The sequence below is a fragment of the Monodon monoceros genome, unplaced genomic scaffold, assembly GCF_005190385.1.
Source record: "Monodon monoceros isolate NGI ecotype Baffin Bay Population unplaced genomic scaffold, NGI_Narwhal_1 Super_Scaffold_1, whole genome shotgun sequence".
Lineage (NCBI taxonomy): Eukaryota > Metazoa > Chordata > Mammalia > Artiodactyla > Monodontidae > Monodon > Monodon monoceros.
Genome location: NW_021703765.1, coordinates 58,314,807 through 58,341,889, shown reverse-complemented (window position 1 = coordinate 58,341,889; position 27,083 = coordinate 58,314,807). Strand labels below are relative to the sequence as shown.

The following is a 27,083-nucleotide window of genomic DNA, read 5'->3' as shown; positions in this document are numbered from 1 at the left end:
AACCTGGGACCGCACTGAGCACGATAAAAACTGTTCTCCGGTCTACTTCCTCCTGGGACAGAGGTCCCACAGCGGCCGAGGAAAGAGCCAGCAGTGGGTGTGAAAACCCACGGATGCCTTTGGCTATGGAAGCAGAGTTGAGGCTGCAGATTCCAAGTTCTCCGCCTCTGTTCTTACGGGCATCTGTGTGTCTCACCTTCTAAGCAGCTTCAAACCATCCTCTGTCCTGGGGCGGTGGGGCTTCTGCAATATTTACGTCGACAAACCTGCAACTCACGGTGCATCTCGCTTTCTTTTCATTTTCAGGCAGCACAAGCACCCGAAACAGCAGCCAGAAAGGAAGCAGCGTTGTGAGCGGCAAGAAAAAAAGCAGACGGGAACGTTACGTGGAGAAGCTTCGAGAACACTTAATCAAAGCAAAAGCGTTTACCATAAAGAAGTGAGTGCGTGAGAACGCCTTGGGGCTGGGGAGCTGGTGTCACTTACTCCATATCAGCCAGAGGTGACGAGTGAAGTGACTTGTCCCACCACAGACATCTGCTTCAGGCAGAACGAAATAGCCCATCGTGACACTGCTTTTAAAAATCACCTTCCAATAAGGATGATTTATTTTTACATCCACTGCATTTCTAAACACACTTTTTCTATTCGAACACGGGCTCACCGTGTGTATTCCCAGGCATATGAAAGAGTCCAACCAGACAGAGAGGGAATGAAGTCAAAGCTGGAAGGTTCTTAGAGATACACTTACCCCATAGAGGGAAACCGAGGTGCACGAGGGAAGTGGTTTGTCTGTCACGCAGCCCAAGTTCACCAGCCGAGTTCACAGGCCCCTCCCCCAGGTGACAGGGATGCAGAGACAGGAGTGGAAACGGGGGAGGTGCAACAGGGCTGGCCCTGAGTCTGGGCTCTGAGACCGAGGGCGCTGCTCACCTGAACGTGGCCTTGAATTGAAGGTGGAACCCAGAGCACAGTGAAGATAGGGGGACAGGGGCTGGGCAGACAAGTCAGGGCCAGGGCACAGGGTCATGAAGGATGGAGCGAGGTGAGCTCCAAAGCCCAGGGCGCTGCCCGGGACCCGGGGGACACACGGGGTCGGAAATGGGAGGAGCAGGGGCTGCGTGGCGTTTCCTGGGTCTCAGGTAGGACCACAGGCCCCGTTTGCTCTCACCGCAGCCCGGGCCTCCCGCCTCATTACTTATCACACCTTTTATAGAAGCGCAGAGGGCTGGGTAGCAGGATCAGGGCCTCACAGGTGGAGAGTAATCGAATCGGCATAAGCCGGCCCCTCATTTCCGGGGCTGCCGCTCCATTATGCTTCAAGGAGAGAAGAGGTCTGTGGTCCCGTCGGCCATGAACTAGTACACAGCCTCTGTTGGGGCAGGAGCCCCCCTTCCGCCAGCAGACCGCCCTGAGGTCGGGGGCAGGGGGTGAGAGCTGGTGGGAGGAGGGAAGCAGAGGATGGAATGCTCTGATCACTGTATCCAGTGGCTCCTGCATCCCCCTCTCCGGGTGTCTGTCTGGCAGGACCCTGCAGCTCTACGTGCCCATCAGACAGTTCTTCTACGACCTCATCCACCCCGACTACAGCGCCGTGACCGACGTGTACGTGCTCATGTTCCTGGCAGACACCGTCGACTTCGTCATCATCGTCTTCGGCTTCTGGGCCTTTGGGGTAGGTCGGGGACCAAGGCCACTGCACACCAGGGACTAGCGCTGCTGTCCTGTGGGTGCCACCGGGCCTGAACCTGTGGTCTCCCCCCCCAGAAACATTCAGCCGCAGCCGACATCACCTCCTCGCTGTCGGAGGACCAGGTCCCGGGGCCCTTCTTGGTGATGGTCCTCATTCAGTTCGGCACCATGGTGGTGGACCGGGCACTGTACCTCAGGAAGACGGTGCTGGGGAAGGTCATCTTCCAGGTCATCCTGGTGTTTGGGATTCACTTCTGGATGTTCTTCATCTTGCCTGGTGTGACTGAGAGGTAAGGCCTTCGGAAGCTAGAGCCATGGGGGCCGCTTTCACGCAGACATTTTCATAAGGATCAGCCCGTAGGAGAAGGGAAAGTTAGGGGGTTTAATCAATACTAAACTCAGTGTGAAGCCAAGGTGTGAGCTGATTCCTCAGAAACGTTATCTCTGCGTTTTATACGCATTCTCAGACCTAGTGCTCTCAGATAGGGAGGGGACAGGCTGAGCGGTCAGCGCACACCTGGGGTCCTCGTGCTGTGACCTGAGCAGATAGAGAGACGGACTGGAGTGCGGTGTTAAGAGCGTAAGGGGATGAGAGGACGCAAAAGTGTGTCACATGAGAAGTATATGAAAAGAACGGAGTCTGTTCAACTGGTAGAGAAAGGGGGTGCAGGTGACGAGGGGTCTGCCTCACTGGGTCCTTCTGAGGGGTAAACACAGCAGCCCCCGTGCCGCTGCTGCTGTAGTTAATACAACTATTGCTGTGAAGGTGCCTTGGAGGCCGAGGACTTGGGTAGGGAAGGGCTGGTGCTGTCCCAGGAGGGGGCTGGAGGCCGTCTTTCCCTCTGTCCCTTGAGCCCCCAGCTCTGGCCATGCTGACCCTCCTCAGTGCCTCCTGACAGCCTCTCCCCTCCCCAAGGTCAGATCTCAGACCAGAGGGCACGCCTCCACCCAGAACAGTGCTGGGGCCAAGTTGGTGCTTCACGCATGAGCAGATGAATGAGTCAGTCTAGGAAAGAAAAACCAGGGAGACCCCTATCAACAGGAAATGCAGGCAGACCTTGGGGATACGGTGGGTTCAGTTCTGACCACCGCAACAAATCGGGTGGCAGGAATTTTCTGGTTTCCCGGTGCCTATAAAAGTTACGTTTACACCAAACTGTAGTCTGTTAAGTGTGCAATAGCATTATGTATTAAAAACACAATGTTTATACCTTAATCTAAAAAGACTTTATTGCTAAAAAATGCTACCCATCACCTGGGCCTTCAGTGAGTTATAGTAGTAACATCAAAGATCACTGACCACAGGTCACCGCAACAAATACGATCGTAATGAAAAAGCCTGAACTATTGCAAGAATTACCTAATTGTGACACAGAGACACGAAGGGAGCAAATGCTGTTGGAAAAACGGTGCTGACAGATTTGCTGGACGCAGGGTGGCCACAAACTTTCCATTTGTAGAAATCACAGTATCTGTGAAGCGCAGTAAAAGGAGGTGTGCCTGGTATCAGCTCTGGTAGACGATGAAAGCAAAGGGTCTGCAGAAGGGGAGCAGGGAACTGTCCATATAACATGAGAGGAGTGACCTTTTTAAGAACATGTCATGAAAAGGTCTTCATGTGTACCATCAGTTTGATCTCTTTATCAGACCTCATGAGTCATTCACAGCCAAGCCTTAGGAATAACCTGTCCGTCAAGCTGGTGAGCACCATTTTTGGAGTAGCAAGTAATGAAAATGGATTTTCCTAATGTTGTTCAGAAACCGACTCAAATGTAATTCTCCACGAGGAAACCAAGTCTCTTCTACCAGTGGCTAGACTGACGTCTGCCCCCACCTGAACGTTCAGGCTGACTTTTTGACCTCAGTCTAGGGAATCATTGCTTTGTGATAATAAATGGTGGCAATGAAAATATTTTAAAAGGAAAATTGGAATTAGGATAATCTTTCCTGAGTCTAAAGTAGAACTAACTATATAAAGGGTCGTTACTCAGAAGATACCCAATAGCTCCGTAAGCCTTCCATTCCACACCGCAAACTAGGGGAGTAAATGTAGCTCACATGATAAAGATAATTCAGAATAGGGCAAGCCGTTTGTAAAAATATTAGAATTTGGTCATGAGAACATTGTGAATCTTATTTTTTTTAAAGAGTTGGTTTTTTTAAAATTTATTTTTGGCTGCGTTGGGTCTTCGTTGCTACGCGCAGGCCTTTTCTAGTTGCAGCGAGCGGGGGCGACTCTTCGTTGCGGTGCACGGACTTCTCATTGCGGTGGCTTCTCTTGTTGTGGATCATGGGCTCTAGGTGCGTGGGCTTCAGTAGTTGTGGCACGTGGGCTCTGTAGTTGTGGCACACGGGATTAGTTGCTCTGTGGCTTGTGGGATCTTCCCAGACCAGGGCTAGAACCCGTGTCCCCAGCATTGGCAGGCGGATTCTTAACCACTACGCCACCAGGGAAGTCCCTTATTTGTTAGTCTTTAAAACAGAATAAGTACAATTTTCTCTGTAAATATTTAATTATAGCTGTCTCTCAAAGCAGAGAAATAGGCCAAATTTAACACCCAGGATACCTGGATGGTGAATTTTGGTAATTTGTCTGATATTTAAAAGCACCAAGGAGGCATTCTCCAGCAGCTCTCATTGAAATTCTTAATTTCAGAGAAGAAAAGAGCTTAAAAAGCTTTCTAGACCTACTGTCTAATTTTCCAGATGAAGACAGGTGAGCCCATATGGAAGTGTGACCTCCCCAGAGTCACTCAGCCAAGTACTGGAGGGACCAACCCCCAACCCCAGGGCTCTTGGCCCTACCGTGTGCTGCAGCTACCGTATACTGCACTCCTGTCCCCATGGGAAGCATCCCGTACTTGCTTCCAGGAAGATTTTTTTTTTTTAGGTAACACAACCTATTATTTCACTCTGCAGTGTGAAAAGGATTTGATTATTCCAGCCAGTCCCAAGAGAGAGTTCCAGAGCCCTTGAGCCTAAATCTTTGCCATGTCCTGACAGGGGGTCCAGCAGAGACCAGAGCTCCCAGAAATACTGCAACAGTGAAGCCACTGAGAGTCCTTTTAGGTCAAATCGGCAGATGGTTTGGTTATTCCTGCTTGTATTGGTGTCCTGTTGCTGCCGTAACAAATCACTACAAAGTTAGAGTTTGAAGCAATGCAGGTGTGTCGTCTTGCAGTTCTGCAGGTCAGGGGGCAGACCCAGGTCTCACTGGACTGATTCATGTGTGTGGGCAGGGCTGTGGTTCTTTCTGGAGGCTCCAGGGGAGCATCCACCTCCCGCCCTCTTCCAGCTTCTAGAGATGCCCATGCTCTGCACCTGTGGTCTCCTCCTCCATCTTCAAACCCAGCATCTGTTCCCCTGCCGCGTCTCCCTCCACCCATGGCTGAGCAAGGCTCTCTCCCGCTAAGGACTCACTGACTGAGGCCACCTGGACAGCCCCGGTTGCTCTGCCTCTCCAGGTCCCCGACCTTAGCACGTCTGTCAAGTCCTCTTTGCCGTGGGAGGTCACACGTTCCCAGGTTCTGGGGACTAGGACGTGCACGTCTTTGGGTGGGGGCTGGGGGCATTCTTCTGGCGACCACGCTGTCCTGCCAGGCTTTTGAGGAGGTCAACAGCCTAGCGACAACGCCTGCCAACCAAACACGGCTGAAACATCCGCTATAAGTACCGAATGAATGAGAGCTTCTCTGGGGTGTCTTACAAATCGTGCATATTCAATTCAATTTCACGTTTATCGAGCACCTCTTAGGTCCAGGGCAGCAGACCAGGAGAAAAGGGCTGTGACACCCACGTGAATAAAGCAAGGACCTGTTGGCCTTTCACACACTGGGCTCCCAGGCTCCCGACACTGTGAGAGTCACCAAACTATGGCCACACAGGTCCTCTGTTCTCCTGGGATCTCACCTTTGGGTCTCACCTAATGGCCATCCCTAGTGCAACAGACTAATCTGTCTTTGGTTTTGGATCTTTAATTCAAGATATATTAGGATCGGTGAGCCTCTGGCGTCACTGCTGGCATGTCAGTGACAACATAATTTCTTGACATTTCAAACTGTGCTGCTACTTTTTTTTTTTTTTTTTTTTTTTTTTGCGGTACGCGGGCCTCTCACTGTTGTGGCCTCTCCCGTTGCGGAGCACAGGCTCCGGACGTGCAGGCTCAGCGGCCATGGCTCACGGGCCCAGCCGCTCCGCGGCATGTGGGATCTTCCCGGACCGGGGCACGAACCCGTGTCCCCTGCACCGTCAGGCGGACTCTCAACCGCTGCGCCACCAGGGAAGCCCTGCTGCTACTCTTTAACCTCCAGAATTCATTTTTCTTCCTTCAAATTTACTGAAAATTTCATTCATTGTTTAAAGAGAAACCATTGGTTAATAGTCATATTGTCTAAATCCTTTCCAAACAAGGAAAGCGTAAGGGGAGAAATGGATTAGGAGTCTTTTAAGCCCTACAGAAGAAAATTAGGGCTACCGGTCATAACATTGAGGACAAGGAAGCTCGGATATCTTGAATAATTTATCTGATAAATTGGCTTTTTCTGTGTGCATCACACCATATAGCCCACAAATATCCAAGGGTTCCCTACAGTCTACACAGCTCTGCACGGTAGGTGACGAGGGAGACGGGGAGGGCGTGACTCCAGCCTCCGGGAATAAACCATGTAGAGACGCCACAGACAAACGCTTCCCAGTACAGGGCAACCTCAGGGTCCCTAACTACGGTTAACGTGATGGCTTCAGGATCTGTAGGTTAACTAGTACTTATTCCAAGTTGACCCACTTTAACATCATAGAAAGGGAATTTTTTTTAGTAGGTAAAACAGGGGTTGGACCTTTTATAAAGAATAGAAGGCAACACAGTTCTAAGTCTTTGATTATAATTTTGATAAATATAGAAGAATTCTTTCCCATGTAGTTTTTATATCAAGTATCCGTAAAATCAAAGGGCATTTTCCTGGAGAGAGAGAAAAAAAATGTGATTTCCTAAAGTTCCTAGAAAGATGACGAACTGGAGAGTTGATGGGGGCTCTCCGTAAAGTATCTGATATCTTACTGGTAACTTGTCAAGCGCCCACCATGGTCAAATGCAGTTAAAGTAATTCATTAGGTCCTGAAATACCGAGGCTGGGTTTCTCCACAGCAGAGACACTCATAAGCAACATTTCTGAGATCTTTAGCTGCCGACATCCACGTGGAGGCCTCTAGGCCCACAGACACATAGGCCCACATGCTCCTGGCTTGTTCTTAGATCTTGTCAACTAAAGAATAGCTGTTCTCAATGAAAAAATAGTACACGTTTTCTTCTGATAACAAAATTGAAAATTAATAAGACAAATCCAGGATACAACATAAAGAGTAATACACTGCTTTGTCTAAAAAACGTAAAGTATCGCTCTTAATTTTAAACACAGGGAAGATTATACTTAAGTCTTACTTAGTTGAAAGTCGGATTCATTTTTAAAAATTTGTACTAATCATGTTTAAGACTCACAGGATGCCGCATTTATCCGAAGTTAAAAATGATCCTATAGGTCATCATTCTTTGAAAACGTGTTCTAATTTTTTTTCCAGTGTGAAATTTAGTTCCACTAAGTTTTTGCTCAGACTTACGCTAGCATTCATGAACTGTTCAACACTATGGGCCTCTTCATTAACTGTCCACCAGGAGAAGGAACTACCATCTCTAGCTCTGAGGATGTCATTAGAAAAAGGCAAGTTAGTAGATGAGAGAGTGATGGATTTTTAGAGCGAGGGAAACTTTTCATATAGACATTGATGTTTAGAAAAATGATGGCTTGAGGAACAAACTCCATAGCAAACAGAGCTGGAACCAAAATCCAGGTGTCAAAAATGTATTAATCCCTGACCTGTCTTATGTATGTATAGCAAAAGAAAAAAAAATGGGGGTTCATTTCTCAGAATTCTTTCTCCTACATCTTCCAAATTATGCATCTTGTCAAGTAAAAACCACATTTTGGTTTTTTCTTTGTTGAGCTTTAATTTGGACCATGATAGCGGCACCATCAAAGTCCTGAGAAAACGTTTATTAGTAAATTCACTTAACATTTATTTTAATTATGGCTGAAACAACTGAATAATGCTCTAATAAATTGGGGGCACATTCAGAGCAATTTTTTTTTAATGATTAGATTTTCTGACCCCACCTCTTGCCTCTTGAAGAGATCCACTATGTAGAGAGAATTTACTGAATTGTCTTTAAGTGCCAGATGGGCAATTAGGCTTTTTAAAATTTATGCTAAACTGGTGTCCTTTTGTTCCAGAAGACTATTCCATCCCTCCACTTTTCTGTGTTTTCACGTCTCAGGAAATTCAGCCAGAACCTGGTCGCCCAGCTTTGGTACTTCGTGAAATGCGTGTATTTCGGGTTGTCCGCCTACCAGATCCGCTGCGGCTACCCGACGCGGGTCCTCGGAAACTTCCTCACCAAGAGCTACAACTACGTCAATCTCTTCTTGTTTCAAGGGTGAGACGCTCTGTGCTGTCACAGCCACTCACAGAGCGGGGCTGGCCGCGGGACGGCATTGTGTCCCCTCCCTGCGAGGGAGTGGAGAAGAAGCTGGTGACCTCAGCATGTGGGTCCCTGCAGGGCTCCTACAGTGTTTGACAGGAGAGCATGTGTGGCCCTTGAAATGCCTTTTTGTGTGTGGTTCCACCCACCTGGCCAGGATGCTGCTCTAAAGTCGGCCGCGTGGGTTCGTTTTCTATTTCTGTATCGTGTATAATTACACTGATAATATTTCAGGATGAAAAATTGGGGTCCATGATCCTAAGTATTAATATATTCTGGGCACAGTGCAACAGAATATTTGGAATCTGAAGTGTTCCAAAATGCCTCTGGAACTTTGCTTGTGCAACATGCCATCCATGGGAGGGGCACTGATTCCACTAATGTCAACCTGAATGCCATGCGACTTGCCTGTTCCTGGTAGGAAGTTATTACCACTCACACGGACATGTTGGTTCTTCTGTGTGAGGGTTTCGGTGTGAGCATCCCCTCCCGGTTCCCATGGAGATTATACCACAGGGTGAAGGGTCAGGCTGCTGGGGCACTGCTGGCCCCTGGAGCACCAGGCGTGGGGACCGGGGACTCAGTCACGGAGGAGTGTTGAGTGTGCTCGGATGTTGAGAACCACCACGCATGTCAGAGTTTCACTGCATGCTACCCCGTGTGGGGAGGGGGCCTGACACGTCTTCAAGGGGGTGGAATAGTGCTCCCCTCAAAGCTGAAGAGCTCAGGGGAGAAATCCGGGCGGCAACCCAAGCTGCTGGGAGGGTCTGGGATGAGCCCCAGCCTGGAAGGAGCTCTGTGTCGGTCAAGAAACAAGGACCAAACCCAGACCCCAGAGGAGCCCAGGCCATCCCACTTCCAGCTGAAATACAAGGGACTGAGCCAGGGTCTCGATAGCCTCAGTCACCTAGTAGGTCCCCCAGCCGTGGGCCCTGCTGTGCCCCCGATGACGTGGCCGTGCCTGATGACTTTTCTCACCTCTCCTCATCTTTCCCCGATCAAGAGTATAACCTTCCCTAGCTCATTTGACAGCAAAGCCCCCATAATTCAATAATCCTACGACCAGCAGATTCTCATAGCAGAAGCAAATGTTTAAAATGAACTTATTTACAAAACAGAAGCAGACTCACAGACTTAAAGAATGAACTCATGGTTACCAGCGGGGAAGGGATAGTTAGGGAGTTTGGGATTGAAATGTACACACTGCTATATTTAAAATGGATAACAAACAAGAACCTACTGTATAGCACAGGGCACTCTGCTCAATATTCTTTAACAACCTAAATGGGAAAGGAATTTGAAAAAGAATAGATACATGTATATGTATAACTGAATCACTCTGCTGTACACCTGAAACTAACACAACATTGTAAATCAGCTATACTCCAATATAAAATAAAATTAAAAAAATAAAAAACGTTGAGTGAAAGAAAGGCACCGAAAAAAGAAGAAAAAAAATAAGAAAAAAAACCAAAATCAGCAACTTGAAAAAATAAATAAAAAAGTAAAATTGTGTTTGTAGATGATATGACCTTTTAAGAAAATTTTTTTTAACTGAAGTATCGTTGAATTACAATGTCGTGTGTTACTTTCTGCTGCACAGCAGTGATTCCGGTATACACACACACACACACGCACACATAACCTTATAGGTTATTACAAAATACTGAGTATGGTTCCCTGTGCTATACAGTAGGTCCTTGTTGGTTGGCTATTTTATATATAGTAGTGTGTAGATGTTAATTCCAACCTCCTAATTTATCCCTCCCCCCATATGATCTTTATATAGAGAAAATCCTAAAGACTCACTCAAAACCTGTTGGAACTAATCAACATTTTCATTCAGTGAAGTTGCAGGATATAAAATCAACATATAGAAATCAGTTGTATGTTAAATTTAGCCAAAGATAAATGTAGCCAAAGAAGTGAAAGATTTGTACAATGAAAACCATGACTTTAATGAAAGAAACTGAAGACCCTTCAAACTTATTTGAAAAGGGAATTCCAGTTTGTTAAGACCATTAGCAAAAAAAAAAAAAAAAAAAAAAATCTTAAAAATGAAAAATACCTTTTTCAAAAAGGTATTTTTGTCAAAAGACAAAAATCCTTTATTGGACTTACAGTGAAAAGCAGTTGTATTCCAAGTTGGATTTGACCATAATGGTCACCTTGAGAATTTTTTCTAAGTTGTAAGGGCTGAAACAACCAGGACCTCCATGAGCCCTCGGGGTTGGCCAGGTGATGGGGGCCCATCCCACAACTGTCCCTGTAACAAGACGTGGTTCCTGCTAGGTTCCGCCTCGTCCCTTTTCTGACGGAGCTGAGGGCCGTGATGGACTGGGTGTGGACAGACACGACCCTGAGCCTGTCCAGCTGGATCTGTGTGGAGGACATCTATGCTCACATATTCATCCTCAAGTGTTGGCGGGAGTCGGAAAAAGTAAGCCAATAATGATGCCTTAGCCCTATTTGTTTCTTTTAGATACAGGCTGTTATTAATAGGAACTTCTGCAAATTTTCCGGCCAAATAAATGAAGCAGAAACTACTAGGACCTATAAATGCCCCATTGAGTTCACCCCATGCAAGTTAGGAATCTTGGACCTGCTGTTGCCTTAGAATAGCATCCAGATTTGTTCTTCTTCTGGCAGCTGTATATTGTGGTTAAGAAGGTGTATTGCTGTACAACCCAATAATTCTGAAGTGGCTCATTTGAGAGCAAGAGGGAATGAGATGTGCTGGAGAAAAGTGGGGTCAGGTGGCTGGGACTCAGGGTCAGCCTCTGATTCACTCTTTGGTGAGGGACAGGCAATGTAACATCCTGTGCAAAGGAAATTGAAGTGCAAATATTTGCATATTCTTCTAGGTTGGATATTAAGGTTGACATATGGATAGAATTACTGTTATTTAAGGGATGTAGTCCAGCCTCCTGAGTAGCCCTGAAGGGAAACAGGTCCTGGAGAAGCAGCAGCTAAGCAAGGAACAGGCCTGTAGACCGAGCGGTTTCCACGACACGTTGCAAAGCTGGGCCCTCCACCGGCCGCAGCCTGAGCTTGGGGCTGGGGAGCCCTTGATGCAGCAAACGGGTGATTCCAGCTTGGACAGCGCGGTCCTGACGACGTGTGTCATGAACGAAGTTAAAATGTTTTCCGCCCACCATGCTGGGGAGGAGCCCGTTGAAAGGCACAGGTTTTGAATATTCAGGAATTTAAAATATCCTTATCTCGCCTGATCCCTTAAAACCAGAGGTTTATTCAGCAGAGGCTTTGGTCCCTTGGTCCATAGGTCAGCCCCCAGCAAACCCACACAGCCCTGTTAAGGAGAAAGCCGCTCAGGCCGTGATAGACCCTGTGTTCCGTGTAGGGGGATCCTCGCAGCCCTGCATCACTGCCTGCCTTGTTCCTGGGTTGGGACAGAGTGGATTCAGAGCAGATTCAGGACCCAATCCAGGGCGGACCCCGTGGTTAGAGCGCCCGCCCTTCCCCCACCCGCTTCTCCCCGGGGACCCCGCCTGAGCGCGTGGCCCTTCTGTTGCAGAGGTACCCGCAGCCCCGGGGGCAGAAGAAGAAGAAGGTGGTCAAGTACGGGATGGGGGGGATGATCATCGTCCTGCTCATCTGTATTGTGTGGTTCCCTCTGCTCTTCATGTCTCTGGTCAAATCTGTCGCCGGGGTCATCAACCAGCCCCTGGACGTCTCGGTCACAATTACCCTGGGCGGGTACCAGGTAACCGCGCCTCCCTCCGGGGTCTCCCCCCTCCCCCGGCCCCTGCCAGTGCCTTGCCCAGCCGTGCTTTCCCCTGATAACCACCCAGAGGACTTACTTAGGTTTTGCGGACATATTTTCCGTCTGAATTTTGACTGTTCTGCAAATGTGATATGTGAGCTAAGGTGCAGAAGACAGAGAAGGGAGAGTTCTGTTCTAGCTGTGGGTGATACACGACCTAATATTTTTCTTAGAACCCAGGACGCAGAGAAGTGCTCTGGAATAGTAACCATCCTGTGTGTCTTTGTTTTCCAGCCTATTTTCACAATGAGTGCCCAGCAAAGCCAGCTGAAAGTTATGGACCAGCCAAAGTTTAATAAATTTATTAAAGCTTTTTCTAAGGACACTGTAAGTAAATGCATGGAGTCGGTCTCGATGAACACCTGTCATATCGACCAGCTGACTGTTGTCACCTTATTTATTCACCACTTTACCATGGCCTGAGCCGGTGGGCAGGACTTTCTGGGGGTTACTAGTCACACACAGCAGGTTCCTGGCCACTGGCCGCTTTGATCATCTAAGATGTTATGTCTATATTATCAGACATGGGATAATAAACATATTTCTAATTCAGAGTATTTTCATGATAAGCACAACAGGTGTTGATCCTTTATAAATTTTTAAAATTGTGGTAGATATTGATCCCTTTAACTGGTAGGGAATCTATCCTAAGGAAATCATTCAAAATACAGAAAAGCTCCAAGAGGTGCCTGTTTGTGATGGCACGCTCCGTGTTAGTAAGAACGAGAGGCAATTTGGGATTCAACAAGTAGGGAATGAGTGAATCAGTTACAGCAGATTTTTCAGGCAACTTCCTTTGTAATAAGATAATCATTACAAAGATGATTTCATGGCACGAAAATTTCTCAAAATGAAACATAACTTTAAAAAGACTATTATTTTTAAATGATTTAAAAAATGAAGATATGCATCCTCTACCGTATAAAACAGGGATGATGTTCTGGTGACAGAGCTGTGGTGGACGTCATCCTTTTCTCTGCATTCCATGCTTTTGATAAGATGATGGCATGATTCTTCACAATTAAAATTGGCTTTACTGACGATGCTTTTTATTTAAATAAAGTGATTAGGCAAACACATGCTGTTCTCTTTTGAAAAATGATCGGCCTGTAAGTGCACACTGTCAAAAGTAATCTTGAGGAGTACACAGCTGTGAGGAAGGGCCCCGATGTCCTGGGTGGATTAAATTTGACTCTCTCATGAGACGGACGTTCCCCAATAGTTGATAAACGTCTTTCTTTAGTGCGAAGGAAAAAAATGACACTAAATCATCTGATTTTTCTTTACCGTTTCATTGGAATGATTCTATGGCCGTGGGTGTGGCAACATCACCACTGGAGTTTGGTGATGTGACTGGAGCTGATGGTGTCAGAACACACCAGGCAACCCATTGTAGGGAGGTGCCTTTCAGAGGAAGAGGTTCCCCCTGGATACGGTCAGTTAAAGAGAAGAGTAGTTACTTTCTTACACATCCTCAAGTACGTATCTGTTTATGCAAGTGTATTTGTGTGCACACAGGGTGCTATGCAATTTCTGGAAAATTATGAAAAAGAAGACATAACAGTAGCAGAACTGGAAGGAAACTCAAATTCTTTGTGGACCATCAGCCCTCCCAGTAAGCAGAAAATGATACACGAGCTCATGGATCCCAATAGTAGCTTCTCTGTTGTTTTTTCATGGAGTGTGCAGAGGTAGTTACTGTATTTCCATGCATAATTCCCCCTTCCCCAACCTGAACTCGGGGCGGGGGTTGGGGGCTGTGGAAGGATACACACCTCAGATTAATTCTGATCTTGGTTCACATTACTTCCTGGGAACATTCATTCGATGCTACAGCTAACATTTTTGTTTATTAAATAATGATTTTGCCTGGGAATCACTGACAAAACGAAGAACTTCTTAGTTTTCCTTTTTTCTACTAACTTCAGCTTTAAAGAGGCTGGCAATGAGATCTGTGACCAAGAGAGAAAGGTGGAGAGAAAAGAAAGAGGGTGATGACTCATAACATGAAACTGAGTCGGGTGAAGTGTAAGATTTCCCTGAGCTTGGGGGGTCTGGTCTTAATCACAAAGGACTTGCAGCGCTGGGAACCCTGATTCTCCCTTGCCGGCCTCCAGCACTTGGGGAGCCCCAGCACCTCTTTTCTCTGAGCCTGAGCTGGGAGAGCAGGGAGATTCCTTCCCACCCCACCTGAGCCTCTGGCCAGCCTGCGGCCACCACGCAGCACGTCTCGCAAAACATTCTTGCATCCGAAAGCCCGACGTGTCTGGGGGGCCGTTGGGGGGCCTGGACGTAATACCCGGTCTGATTAGCTCAGTCTCCTTCATGACAGGCTGTGACTCAGGACTCTGGGCAGTCCCGTGATAGGTTTGTTGGGTCCACAATACCAGCTTCTTGGTTGGAATTAAGAATCATGATAGGTAAGGAAGAAAGCCTTCTAGAATCTGACTTCACAAGGAAGTAGTAAGAACTATTTTGAAGGAGGCTGCTCAGAATTTAAAGAACTCCTTCTTCAGGGCTTCCCTGGTGGCGCAGTGGTTGGGAGTCCGCCTGCCGATGCAGGGGACACGGCTTCGTGCCCCGGTCCAGGAGGATCCCACATGCCGCGGAGCGGCTGGACCCGTGAGCCACGGCCGCTGAGCCTGCGCGTCCGGAGCCTGTGCTCCACAACGGGAGAGGCCCGCATACCACAAAAAAAAAAAAAAAAAAAAAAAGACCTCCTTCTTTAATCTTATTTTCTCCTTTTAAATGTCCCAAACTCCTCACGTGGAATTCTGTACTGGCAAAAATGCACTTCCTAGCCCTTCCTTTGAAGAGCCACCAAAAGAAATTAAAAATCAATTTCTGATTGAACATTCTGCTTTTGATTGAGATATAATTGACGTGTAGCATTATTTTAGTTACAGGGGTGCAACATAATGATTTTATATTTGTATACGTTTCAAAATGATCACCACAAGAAGTCTAGTTAACATCCATCACCACACAGTTACCAAAAATTTTTTCCCTGTGAGGAGAACTTTTAAGATCTACTCGTTTAGCAACTTTCAAATATACAGTACAGTATTATTAACTACAATCACCATGCTGTACATTACATCCCCAGGACTTACTCATGTTATAACTGGAATTTGTGCCCTTTGACCCCCTTCATTCACCACCACCCCACCTCTGGGAACCACCAATTCATTCTCTGTATCTATGAGTTCAGGTTTTGTGTTTTTATTTTTAGATTCCACATATAAATGAGATTATACAGTATTTCTGACTTATTTCACTTAACCTGGATGAAACTTGATGGCATTAGACTATCACAAATAGCAAGATTTCATTCTTTTTTATGGCTGAATAATATTCCTCTGTGTGTGTGTGTGTATGACATCTTCTTTATTCATTTATCTGTCCATGGACACTTAGGCTGCTTCTGTATCTTGGCTATTGTAAATAATGCTGCAGTGAACATGGGGGTGCAGATATCTTTTCGAGTTAGTGTTTTCATTTGCTTTGGAAAAATACCCAGAAGTGGGGTTGCTCAGTTACATGGTAGTTCTATTTTTAACTTTTGGAGGAACCTCCAAACTGTTCTCCATAGTGGCCGCAGCAACTTACATTCCCACCAACAGTGCACAAGGGTCCCCTTTTCTCCTCACCAGCACTTGGTAACTCTTGTCTTTTTAATGATGGGCATCATGCCATTCTGACAGGTGTGAGGTGATATCTCATTGTGAACATTCTTTTTAAAACATAGATTCTCTGAGTCCCCATGGAGACTAACATCACTGGGTTAACATAAAGTGTTTCAGAATCCCTGTTAGATCATCAGGGATTTCTCTTGTGTCCCCACACTCTCCTCCTCACCTGTATCTGTGTTAAAGGTGTCTGAGGCCTCCCTGGATGTCTAAGAGGCTGGCTGTAAAGGTGAGGAGGACAGGTTGAGGTTGACAATTGTGGACCCAGTGAAACTTGGTGAGATTAATAGTTCAGTGAGTTTTTAACCTCTCCTGCAGACTTCTGAATAACCACTGACATTGAGCTCTTTTTTTTTTCTTCACAGAAACATGAGTCTGGGTGCAAAAGCCGAAATAGCAACAGATAAGCTTTCTTTTCCTCTTAAAAATACAACACGAGAGCACATTGCTAAAATGATAGCTGGCAACAACACAGAAAGTTCCAAAACGCCAGTGTAAGTTGACTGTCATTTTTAATACAGTGTTAGAAGGTGTGTGTATCTGGTCCAGATCTCCTCTACAAATACGTGTGTGCAAGAAACGCCATTTCTTCCTTCTTTGGTAACTCAAGTGAGCCTGTACTTAAGAGTCCTTGATGGGCTGGGTCAAAGCGCGTCTGCTCTCCTCCCGCCCCACCCTGCCCAGCTCGTCCGGGGACGACTGACCTCTTCTCTGGGGAGCAAACCTTGCTCTCATCTGACCGTAATCACCAAAAGCCAGGGAAAGGCCCTGGGAGACTCTTTTCTACTATTACTCCTGCCCCTGGGGCACCAAATGCCTGGCTAACAAATGGGCGTGAGAAGGCAAAGGGGGTGGGTGGAAATCTGAGGGAAAAAAACTGTATCCTAATATATTATCCTGCCACACAATACTCCACTCCAAACATCTGAGCTGTGATGATTAGATTCTAACATGAGAACCAGCAGGAGAAAAACACTGCCATTGGTCCAAAACTGCTAAGTGAAGTATTCCAGACGCCCACCAGCCACAGCCCAGCTCTGTCCCCTGTCTGCCCCAGCCCCGGGTCAAAGTGCTTTGCGTGAGGACTGCCACGATGCAGCCCTCAGACATGGTCCCTAAAGCACGCCTTGTCAATCACTAAACACTAAGGGCCCCTGAGAACCGTCGGATCCTCCCCCATCACTTCCTGGATGAGAACACAGCCCTGGAAAGATGGAGTGGCCCGTGCGCAGGGTGGGCTAAGGGCTAGGATGCCAGTCTTCTGCCCCCCACCCCCCACTCCCGTCTCTGGATCTGCTCGGGCAGCCCACTTCACTAGAGAGAGTTTTGAAATCCCAAACATTAAAATTGGAAGAGTGGTAGGATCCTAGCAAGAAAGACAGCGCCTGGCTTCAGAAAAGTCACAGATGTGGGAAAATCTCTGCAGCAGTTTTTAAGCCATTAACCAGCTTGTGTACAGAGTTGGCATGAGTGTCTGGTTAGAACCTGGTGAATTTATTCGGCTTCAGAGACTTCTCATTTTAATGGCAACCGATAAACTATGAAGACTGCACATCGCGTAGTTATAGGAAGACTCTCCCCATTACTTGTTTGAGATGAGGTCAAAAATAGCAACAAGAACAACAAAAAAACAATTTTGCATGGGTAAAACAACTAAAACTTAATTATCCTTTTTTCTCTTAATGCCCAGGACCATAGAAAGGATTTACCCATACTACGTGAAAGCACCCAGTGACTCTAACTCCAAACCCATAAAGCAACTTTTATCTGGTAAGAATGAGAAGGAATTGTTTCAGAACGTTTCTTAATCTTTCTTTTATTCAATGTCTGTAGTTTGCCTTTTCAGCCTTTATCAAGCTCCTTTCCAGTTGTCTTCCCCCTATGACATGGTTTGCAAGAAGCATAAGGCTCTGAGCTGTGTCCACCAGCAAGAAGGGATCATTTACTCACCTGGGGGCGTGTTCTTCATCTTCCTTTGTTCATTGATATAGAACTTGATTGACTTAAATCCACGTTCAGTGACATGTTAACTGATTCATCAGAATCTGTTTGTTTCTATTAGCAACCGTATCTTGGGCAGAAAACTGCCTAATACAGCGTTAACTCTGAAGGCCCCACGATAAGAATAAAAAGATGGCAGGAAATGGACTTGATTCAGCCCGAGGGTGACTGAGTACCAGTAGTAGGGCTCCATCTATTAAAGCTCTCAGCCAGCAAAAAAGTCACCTCCTCTGGGAAGTCCTCAGGGATCATACCACCCAGAAGTGGTCGCCCCCAGCTGACAGACCTTGTCAGTGCCGGGGGTTGCCACGTGCCCGTAAATAGTGCTTGTGTGCATGGCCTTTCCCATTGAACCAGGCTGCGTGCAACCTGGTGACCCCTTAGCACCTCCTGGAGCACCTTCCTCCTGGAAGGCACTCAGTAAACGGTGGTAACATGAAAGAATCCATCAGTTTCATCAACAGTCAGCTACTGGGGTTTTTAAATGTCTAATTAGTTGTTTGGAATTGTCAGCCAAGATGCTCCGGTGATGGGTCTCCATTCACCCTGTGACTTTGCTGCTGTCTCATGTAGCAACAGGACTGGCCTCTTAGAGAAAGAGAGAGACCCCCACGGCCAGGCCCCCTCCTCCGTTTCCTCTCACAGAGCCGATGTGCCCGTGTGTCCCCATCCTGGAACCGGATGCCATGGGTACCAACCAGGCCATCCTGGTTCATCCGAGAATGGCTGAAGTGCATTAAATCCATAAACTCTCCTGCTAATTTGATTTCATGTTTCTCCTTCTCCAGAAAATAATTTCATGAACATCACCATTATTCTGTCCAGAGACAATACAACTAAATCCAACAGTGAGTGGTGGGTTCTCAACTTGACTGGGAATAGAATCTACAACCAGCATGCGCAGGCCCTGGAGCTGGTGGTCTTCAATGACAAGGTCAGCCCCCCAAGCCTGGGGTTCCTGGCCGGCTACGGGTAAGGAACCATTTCACCATTAACAGTTACGAGATCCCACTTATGTATCACACCAAGTTGAGGATGGGAAGTCTTTTATCTTCTTAGAATTCTAAAATTCTATAGCTGCATTATTAGAATTCCCAGATCCTTGGCCCTTCATTTTATTTATTTTTAAATTTTATTGACGTCTAGTTGATTTAGTGTTGTGTTAATTTCTTCTGTACAGCAAAGTGACTCAGTTATTCTCATATATATATATTTTTTTTCTTTCCATTATGGTTTGTCACAGGGCCCTTCGTTCTAAAAACTGAGGAACCAGAGTCCCAAAGAAGTCAAAAATGCCTTGTGTGAGTCCCACCACCAGGCATAGGACCAGAAGCCATATTTCCAGCTTCTTAACTATTCCTTCCTGTTACAGCACAGTTTAGTGCAATTCAGGGCTTAAACTAGAAATAGGCAGAGTTCTCTCTTTCCTGCTAACATTGCCTTCTGACCTGAACAGATGGAGAGTCAGGTAGAAATCAGTTTGGGACATGCCCAATGTTACCATTTCTCCATGTTCTGACACTTCAACCCTAGGACAGGCACACCCCCTACAAGATGCTAGTACAAAGTTTTCTTCTTCCCAGAATGAGCCTCTTAAGAAATCACTGTCTATCCAGAATTTTATTATAAACATGAATCCCTGAGAAAGGCAGGGCAAAGTCCTGGGTACAGAAAAGTGTATAAAATAATTGCATTTCTATCATATATATATATATATTTTTTTAACATCTTTATTGGAGTATAATTGCTTTATAATGGTATGTTAGTTTCTGCTTTATAACAAAGTGAATCAGCTATACATATACATATATCCCCATATCTCCTCCCTCTTGCGTCTCCCTCCCACCCCCCCATCCCACCCCTCTATCTACCATATATGTTATGTAGCTTATGCATATAATATATGCAGTAAAACCACCAGAAGTTCATACACGAAGCTATTAACATTGGTTGTTTCCAGAATGTAAGATTTCAAAGGATTTTCATTTTTCAAGTCCTACAGTTCTGTAATGTGTAATTAATTTTTTTAAAAAAAAGCATGCATTACCCTTTAATCAGTAGAAAGGTCAATGTTTTCACCAAGGGGAAACAACTTAAGCCTTGGTAAGTCTATCATGTCTTTTATGGCATTTGAGGGAAAATGTTCATTTTTTTTTTCCTTTAGGCATGTTCTCTTAACCATATGTAACGGCCAGATACATCTCTACCTCATTTTTTTTTTTCAGTATCATGGGCCTCTACGCTTCAGTGGTCCTGGTGATTGGGAAGTTTGTCCGTGAATTCTTCAGCGGGATTTCTCACTCCATCATGTTTGAAGAGCTTCCGAATGTGGATCGGATTTTGAAGTTATGCACAGATATTTTTTTAGTTCGAGAGACCGGGGAGCTGGAACTGGAGGAGGACCTTTATGCCAAATTAATATTCTTGTACCGTTCGCCAGAAACCATGATCAAATGGACCAGGGAGAAAACAAACTGACGCCCCAGGCCACAGACCACAAGCCAAGTTCACATTGGAATTTTCCAAAGAAAAAAAGAAAAGCACAATACTCTCCTAAGAGCTAAGCATTTCTAATTCGGTGGAAACAGTCTCTCTTCTGACTGGTGCAGAAGGACTGGGCTTCCTTTTGCCCTCAGAGCTACGAGCAGAGGTACTCTCGAAAAGTCCTTTGTAATTCCATTCCTCTGAAATCAGGGCTACTCGCTTTATGTTTTAGTGCCTGTGTCTTGCAGCCTGATGGACTACGTGTTGGAGTCACTGATGGGTCTCGTCCCTTAGAGGAACAGAACAGGAGGAGGAGAAGGAAGGAGAGGCCTTCTCCTGTGAGGGGCGGCGCCCTCCGAAGAGACGCTACAATGCAACGCAATGCACGGGGCTCTGCGGCCAAGGGGACGCTGCTGTGAGGACGGGGGGCCTGCACGCCGAATACGCAACAGAACGGGGACTGAAAACTCCTACCCATATGTCTAGAGGGGAAACAGGGAGGGGGCCGGTGACCCATGGCGATGCCAGTGGAAGGATAAGCCTCATCCTGAGCAGAAACATAACATTAGTGACACTTACTGCCTTACCTTAACTGAGACTAATGAGAAGGCCTTCCATTAAACACCAGTGACCTCTCAGGAAAAAACAGCAGCAGAACAACTACGTGGACATGGTGTTGCTGAGGCCCAGGTGGTGACTCACTCCGACCTGGTGGTTTTCTGGTTCAGAGAGTTACTGCTCTCCGTGAAACACCGACGCCCAGCTGGAGGTGGGGTCCTTGGACGTTGTCACCTTTACTGACTGAGGTCTGAGCTCTCCTCTGCCCCACCCCCACGCTTCCTCCCATTTCCATGATTCACGGCAGTGGTTTTTTCCAGTATGTGACCTTTTTTTCCCCTGTTTTTCAGGTCTATCAACGAGTTTACATATTCCAATTCACATTTTTACATCTGAGACGGGTTTTTTTAAGTTCAAAATTATGGAAGAAATATGTATATTGAGCTTGGGGAAATAAACAAATGGCCTTTTCTTAAATTATTATTATGGGTCATACAACCTCTTCATGAAATAACAATGTAGCATGAAAAGCTGATGACTGAAATGTAGTTTTCATTCCATATTAAAAGACAGTTTCTGAGAAGAATCATCGAATGGACTAGACTGTGTCCCCCCCAAAAAAAGTGATCCTCTGTAGTTTGGGTTCAGGACTGACAAAATAAAGCACATCCTGCAAAGTCACCTCAAGAATACTCTTCATTCTGCCTTACTGCATGAACTAGGAAAGGCGACTTCTCTGTACTGTGTACCGGGAGCTACAAAAATCAACTAAGAATCCACTTCTTGTTGGTTGCATTGTGGGTTTTCTCATGTGGGTGCTCTTTGGGAATAATAAAAGCAGGAAACAACTGGTGAGAAATTAACTTCCCAGAAGGAAACCATTACAGTGAATATGGATCTTTTAAAACATATCAGAGTTCAACTGATGCCCTGTGTCTTCTAGGGAATCAGTGCGAACCTGTGCTTCAGCTGTGAAAGCCGCGTGCCTCCCCTCTGCTTAGAGAAATGCTTGTCATCTTAGCAATAAACTCAGAGCACTCAGGGAGCTCTTCAGCCCACACTTGATTTCCCAACAGCAGGAAGCGTCTTCCTGCACGTTCCTGGTTGTGAATTCTTTCTTTTAAAAATGTCAGCAAGGGACCTCGAGAGAGCACATTACAGCATATTTAGGAAGAGAAGGAATAGGAATCCTCCTAACAGGCGTAGAGGTAAAGGATGCCAGGATAGTAAACAAGTCCCATGGTTCAAGAAAAAGCCTCAGGTGTGGAGGAGGGAGGACACAGAACGACACAGAGAGATGTAGAAGGACCAGCCCTGCCGAGGCCTGTGTTGGAGTGGGACTCCCCAGAGAAGGAGGTGCCTCTGCTGGGACCCCCAGCCAGCCTGTCACGACCCTGTTCAGCCCAATTATCTGACAACGTGAAGGGATCAGCAAGCTGTAAACCGGCTTAATCCTCAGCCTCAAATGAGCGCCGGACCCGGCCCAGAGATGAGGGACACATGTCCCCTCAGAATATGTTCTCTGGAGACAGCTCTGAGAGGGGCCGTCCCCAAGGACATGGCGGGGGGGGTCTGGCCAGCGAGGAGGGAGGACCAGGCAGAGGGACATGGGGCTTCACCCAGCCCTGGGAGTGCTGGTGAGCTGGGGCCGCCCTTCCAGGTCCTGAGCAAAGGCCCAGCATCTGGATGCTTTATGCATAATTGCCAAAATCTTGGAAGCAACAAAGATGTCCTTCGGTAGGTGAATGGACAAATAAATAAAACTGTGTTAGAATCCAGACAATGGAATAGTATTCTACAGTAAAAAGAAATGAGCTCTCAAGACATGAAAAGACATGGGGGAAACATAAATGCATTTTACTCAGTGAAAGAAGCCAATCTGAAAAGGCTACATACTGTATGATTCCAAATATATGACGTTCTGGAAAAGGCAAAACTATCCAGACAGTAAGAGATCAATGGTTGTCAGGGGTTAAGGTGGAAGGAAGGGAAAAGGCAGAGCTCAGAGGATTGTAGGGCAGTGAAAATACTCTGTATGAAACTGTAATGATGGATACATGTCATATAATACATTTGTCCAGACCCATAGACTGTACACCACCAAGAGTGAACTGTAATGTAAACTATGGCCTTTGGGTGACAATGATGTGTCAATGTCAGGTCCTCATTTGTAACAAACGTCCCATCTGGCGGGGGATGCTGATAATGGGGGAGACTGTGCATGTGTGGGTCCGGAAGTCTATGGGTAATCTGTGTACCTTCCTCTCAATTTTGCTGTGAACCCAAAACTGCTCTAAAAAAATTGTTTCAATAAAAAAAAAAAGCCACCTGTAATACTGATAAAACTCAGTGGGGGGAATGAATATGAAAGTGGGGAGAGACCAGGAATATTACAGTGATGCTATTCTTCCCCGTGGAAAAACCCACGCAGAACCGGAGAGAAAAAGTCCTCCCAGATCTTCTTCTTTAAACCCCTTAGTCATTAGCCCCCGATTAGCCAAGTATGTGGCCGTCCCCCCTGGAGGAAGGAAGCCAGCCTGGGGACCCTCTAACTCCCCTGAGCCCACATCGAGTCCATCCTCCATCACCAACATCCTCATGGGACCTCCAGTGGTCAGTTTAGATTTTGTCCCCAGAAGGCTCTGAAATGGCTCAGAAACTCCATCAATTAAGTGATTTCTATACCACTCCACACCTAAGACCAAACTTTTAGTCCTTATTCAATTTCCCATCACAAACTATGGTCCAGGCACTTGGTCCAATGTCACCTCTGTGAGGATGTACAGAGAAATAAAATGACATCCCTAAGATACGTCAAAATAAAACGCTAACATGGAAATATTTCAACCTTAAATGCAAGCCTCCTTTCACAATTTTTCAGGGAGAAACGAAAGTTAAAATAGTAAATCAAGTTAATGTCCAAGGATTAAAGAAGATGGATTAAATTCTCTTACCTTCATGAGCTAACAGTCAAAGACAGTAGAGCCGTGTCCCCATTCTTGGGAGGAACAGACGCCACTTCAGGGAAGAAGCTCGTGGCATCTTCACAGGGCCTTTTGGTACTTCAGATGTTCATTCCACTCAACACCAAGTTTCTGATTGTGCCTCATTTTTAAAAGAGTCCCAAAATCAGTAAGACCCACAGAACTTGCTCATAATGACCAAATTTCAAAAGCATTTGAGACAAGTCCCTGCCTGCCCAGCTGTCCAAGGCCAATGCGTGTCTCAGAAGCATAAAGGGTATTTGCCAAAACCCAGAGCAGAAGCTCAACGGAAGCCTGGTGGAGTCACATGGGTCCGAGACTGGCTGGGAAGCCTGTCTGTCGAGTCAGGTGAGCAGAATCCAAAACCCTGACCGTGACCTTCACCCAGTGCAGGGCTGCATCCTGGTGCGTGGTGACCTCTGGCTGCTGCGTCTGTCTTTGGGAGAGACACCCCCATTGCACCCCACCCCCTCTCCCAGAGGCACAGCTGGAGGAGCCGGGGCTGCCCGCGGGACGCAGCTGCCCTGCAGGTCCAAAGCAATGGTCTTTAGGGTTAGATTTAGGGGAGATTTAATAGGTTGCAGGGAGACTTTCCCCAAAGCCGCTTTTCCCCAACGTTTATGTGCACGTGCCCGCATTTGTTCTTTCAGGCGGAGCAGGTGAGGAGCGCCAGCCAGGTGGCCGAGGAAATGGGGAGCTGCCAGGCGTGATTGAGGCGCCCACCCGACCCTTGGCCGGAGGAAGGACAGAAAGGAAACGTCCTGGAGAGCGACAGCGGGAGGATGGAAACGGCAGGCGGCACTCAAGCAGCTCTGGGCCCCCATCTCCCTGCCTCTGCATCCACCGCAGTCTGGGAAAGGACTTCTGAAAGGCCACAGACACCCAGGAGACTGTGAGATACCCAAGCGTCCAGAAGAGCGGGGGTGTGTGGAGGGGTGGTGGTGGAGGAAGGGGCTGGGGACCAGGCTGGAGGCCCAGGCCGGGTGAGCAGAGCGCACAGGGACTGGAGCCATTCGCATCCGGGGCTGAACATGTGGCCACAGCCGCAGAGCCTGGCCCATCCTTGGTTAGCACCCAGGATGCCCCTCACACGCCCCGCATCCCCGCCCTGTCCTCCCAGGGTCTCCTGCTTCCCGCCAGGTCCCGCCCATCGTCCTCCCGGCCCCTGGTGGGTGCGGCCATCCTCCTTCTCCAGGTTCAGGTTCAGGGCCAGTTGCTATTCCGGGGGGGGGGGGGGGGGGAAGGGCTGGGAAAAGGCCAAGGAAGCGGGGTTTTCAGGATAGAGGGGGAGGGGTTAAGGTTGGTGTGATCTGACCTCCAGGCAGAAACCCTGAAGGGTGGCAGGACTGTCCCCCGGGAGGCCCCACGTCTCACAGGCACAGCCCCTGCGTCTCTCACACAAACGTGTACGTCTCCTTCCCAGTGAACGTCGTCCAATGCCAGGAGGAAGTGCCTCTAGGCTGGTTGGTGTCACCTTGGGTGTCAGGGGGATACCAGCCAGTCTCCCAACCCGAGGGAGGGGTTCAGACGCTTGGAACAGCCCGGAAGAGCTTCGGGGCCCTGGAAGGAATAGGCGGCCCGGCTCTCAGCGGAGGGTCCTCATCGTAACCCCTGCCCTGCAGGCAAGACGTCATCCAATGGGGCACAGAGTCTTCCTTTCAAAAGTGCCTAAAATCAGCTCCGAAAGCTTTCCTAGGAGCCCTCTTCCTCCTGGTGGTTCTGTCTCTCTCACCAAGCTCGCTTCTAGGTGACAAACGTCACCATCAATGAGGGATGTCATCTGGACTGAATGCCCGTCCAGGCAGGCGCTCTACACTGATTTCCTTCCTCGGTGTCTGTCTTGCCTTTTACCCACTGCTCAGATGGATCCTAGATGAAGAATCCACAGGCACCTCACATTCACATTCAGGACCAAAACCAAAATCATGACTTTCACCCCAAAGCTCTCTATCTTTTCTGCCTTCTATTTGTTAATACTCATTCACTGGGGCGGAGGGGCTCAGAGGGTCTGGGACTCGCTCAGGCCATGAAGTCAACAGATACCTGTTTGGTCGACTCCCCTAAACCCCTGCCCCTCCAGTCCGGAGCCCCGCTCCTGCCCCGTGCAGGCCATTCTTACTGCTCATTACGGCAGTGGGCTTGCAGCCCTGGTCTCCATCCCCTGTGGTCCTGGAATTTCATCAGAACCAACAAAAGAGCTTTGAAAAACCATAGGTTCCAGAACGCTACAAGACTCACCGATCAGATCATACGGATCTAGGGCCCAGAAATACCTCGTTTCATCAGCGTCCCAGCTCTTGTCATGGATCTGTGTTTGGGGACAGGATGTCTAATCCATGCGCTCCTAACACAGACTAATTATCAGAATCACCCCCAGTTCTTGTTAAAAAATACAGACTTCTAGACTTCACACGATCCCACAACTCTGACCTGGGGGCCGGGTCCAAGAATCTACCACATTTAAACCATCCAGGTGATTCTGACATCAGCCAGGTTGGAGGACACTCCCTTCCCGTCCTGCTTCCGAGGGATGCTCTGGAGATGCACACAGAGCTGGAGTCGTGATTCCAGGCGAAGACGCTTGGTAAATGTTGACCCTTGCCTTCTAACCAAGCTGTCATCTACCCTGCCTGGATCCAAAATTTCATTCCCCCACCCCTACGAAAGGGGCGTCTAAAGCAATTGAGAAACTAAAGCTCAGAGAAGGAAGGTCCGTATCCACGTCCCTCACATTCCCCTCCTGATCATTTAACACTTTCTCGGCTGCTGGTCAAAGGCCTGATGGGAAAACTAGGTCAAGCTTATGGAGAAAAGTGAATTTTTGCAGCCTTATAAAAATGATGGCTGACAAGGGACGTCTCTAGGCTTGGAACTAAGTAGCCAATCATTGGAAATGTCTGGTCTGCCTCATTAATAAATGATAAGTGAGGCTTAGTCGGTGGCTCCAAGCCCGGGCTCAACCCTAGAGGGGGCAGTGAGTCAGTCACCCACTTGGTCTGGGTTCAGTATCACTAAGGAGCCTCTCAGACCTCCCATGAAATCACTCCCCACCCACTGGATTAGACTGGAGATTATTTTGCAAAGACAAACTACATTTGCTGTTCTGCGCTAGAGAGAAGTCCCAAATGGAGCAGCCCCAGGGCAGGGGGCATGTTGCCTTGAACTTACACGAAGGGTGGATGGTGTCCAGAGGCCAGCGGGAAATAGGAAAGGGAGGGCCTGGAGGGGACAGGAGTCACCGGCCAAGGACACCACCTGGGATAGAGCCTAGAACACCTGGACCAACCGACCCGATGCCTGCACTGATGGGCCTGCCCCAATGCAGCCGCAGGACCCAGGCCCTCACTCACTTCCCAGGA

At 47.5% G+C, this 27,083-nt stretch overlaps 1 protein-coding gene across 1 annotated transcript in view; it reads left to right on the top strand.

Annotated features, from left to right (window-relative positions):
• The window catches only part of PIEZO2 (piezo type mechanosensitive ion channel component 2), a 330,011-nt gene extending 309,776 nt beyond the window's left edge, over nt 1-20,235 (top strand). Inside the window, exons 40-51 of the mRNA XM_029230410.1 lie at nt 307-439; nt 1,528-1,675; nt 1,768-1,982; nt 8,021-8,179; nt 10,517-10,664; nt 11,760-11,948; nt 12,243-12,335; nt 13,527-13,699; nt 16,063-16,191; nt 17,388-17,467; nt 18,487-18,670; nt 19,924-20,235. Of these exons, the coding sequence (XP_029086243.1) occupies nt 307-439; nt 1,528-1,675; nt 1,768-1,982; nt 8,021-8,179; nt 10,517-10,664; nt 11,760-11,948; nt 12,243-12,335; nt 13,527-13,699; nt 16,063-16,191; nt 17,388-17,467; nt 18,487-18,670; nt 19,924-20,176 (1,904 nt within the window). The 3' untranslated portion in view covers nt 20,177-20,235. The remainder of the gene's footprint in view (nt 1-306; nt 440-1,527; nt 1,676-1,767; nt 1,983-8,020; nt 8,180-10,516; nt 10,665-11,759; nt 11,949-12,242; nt 12,336-13,526; nt 13,700-16,062; nt 16,192-17,387; nt 17,468-18,486; nt 18,671-19,923) is intronic.
• Nucleotides 20,236-27,083: the final 6,848 nt, after the last annotated feature.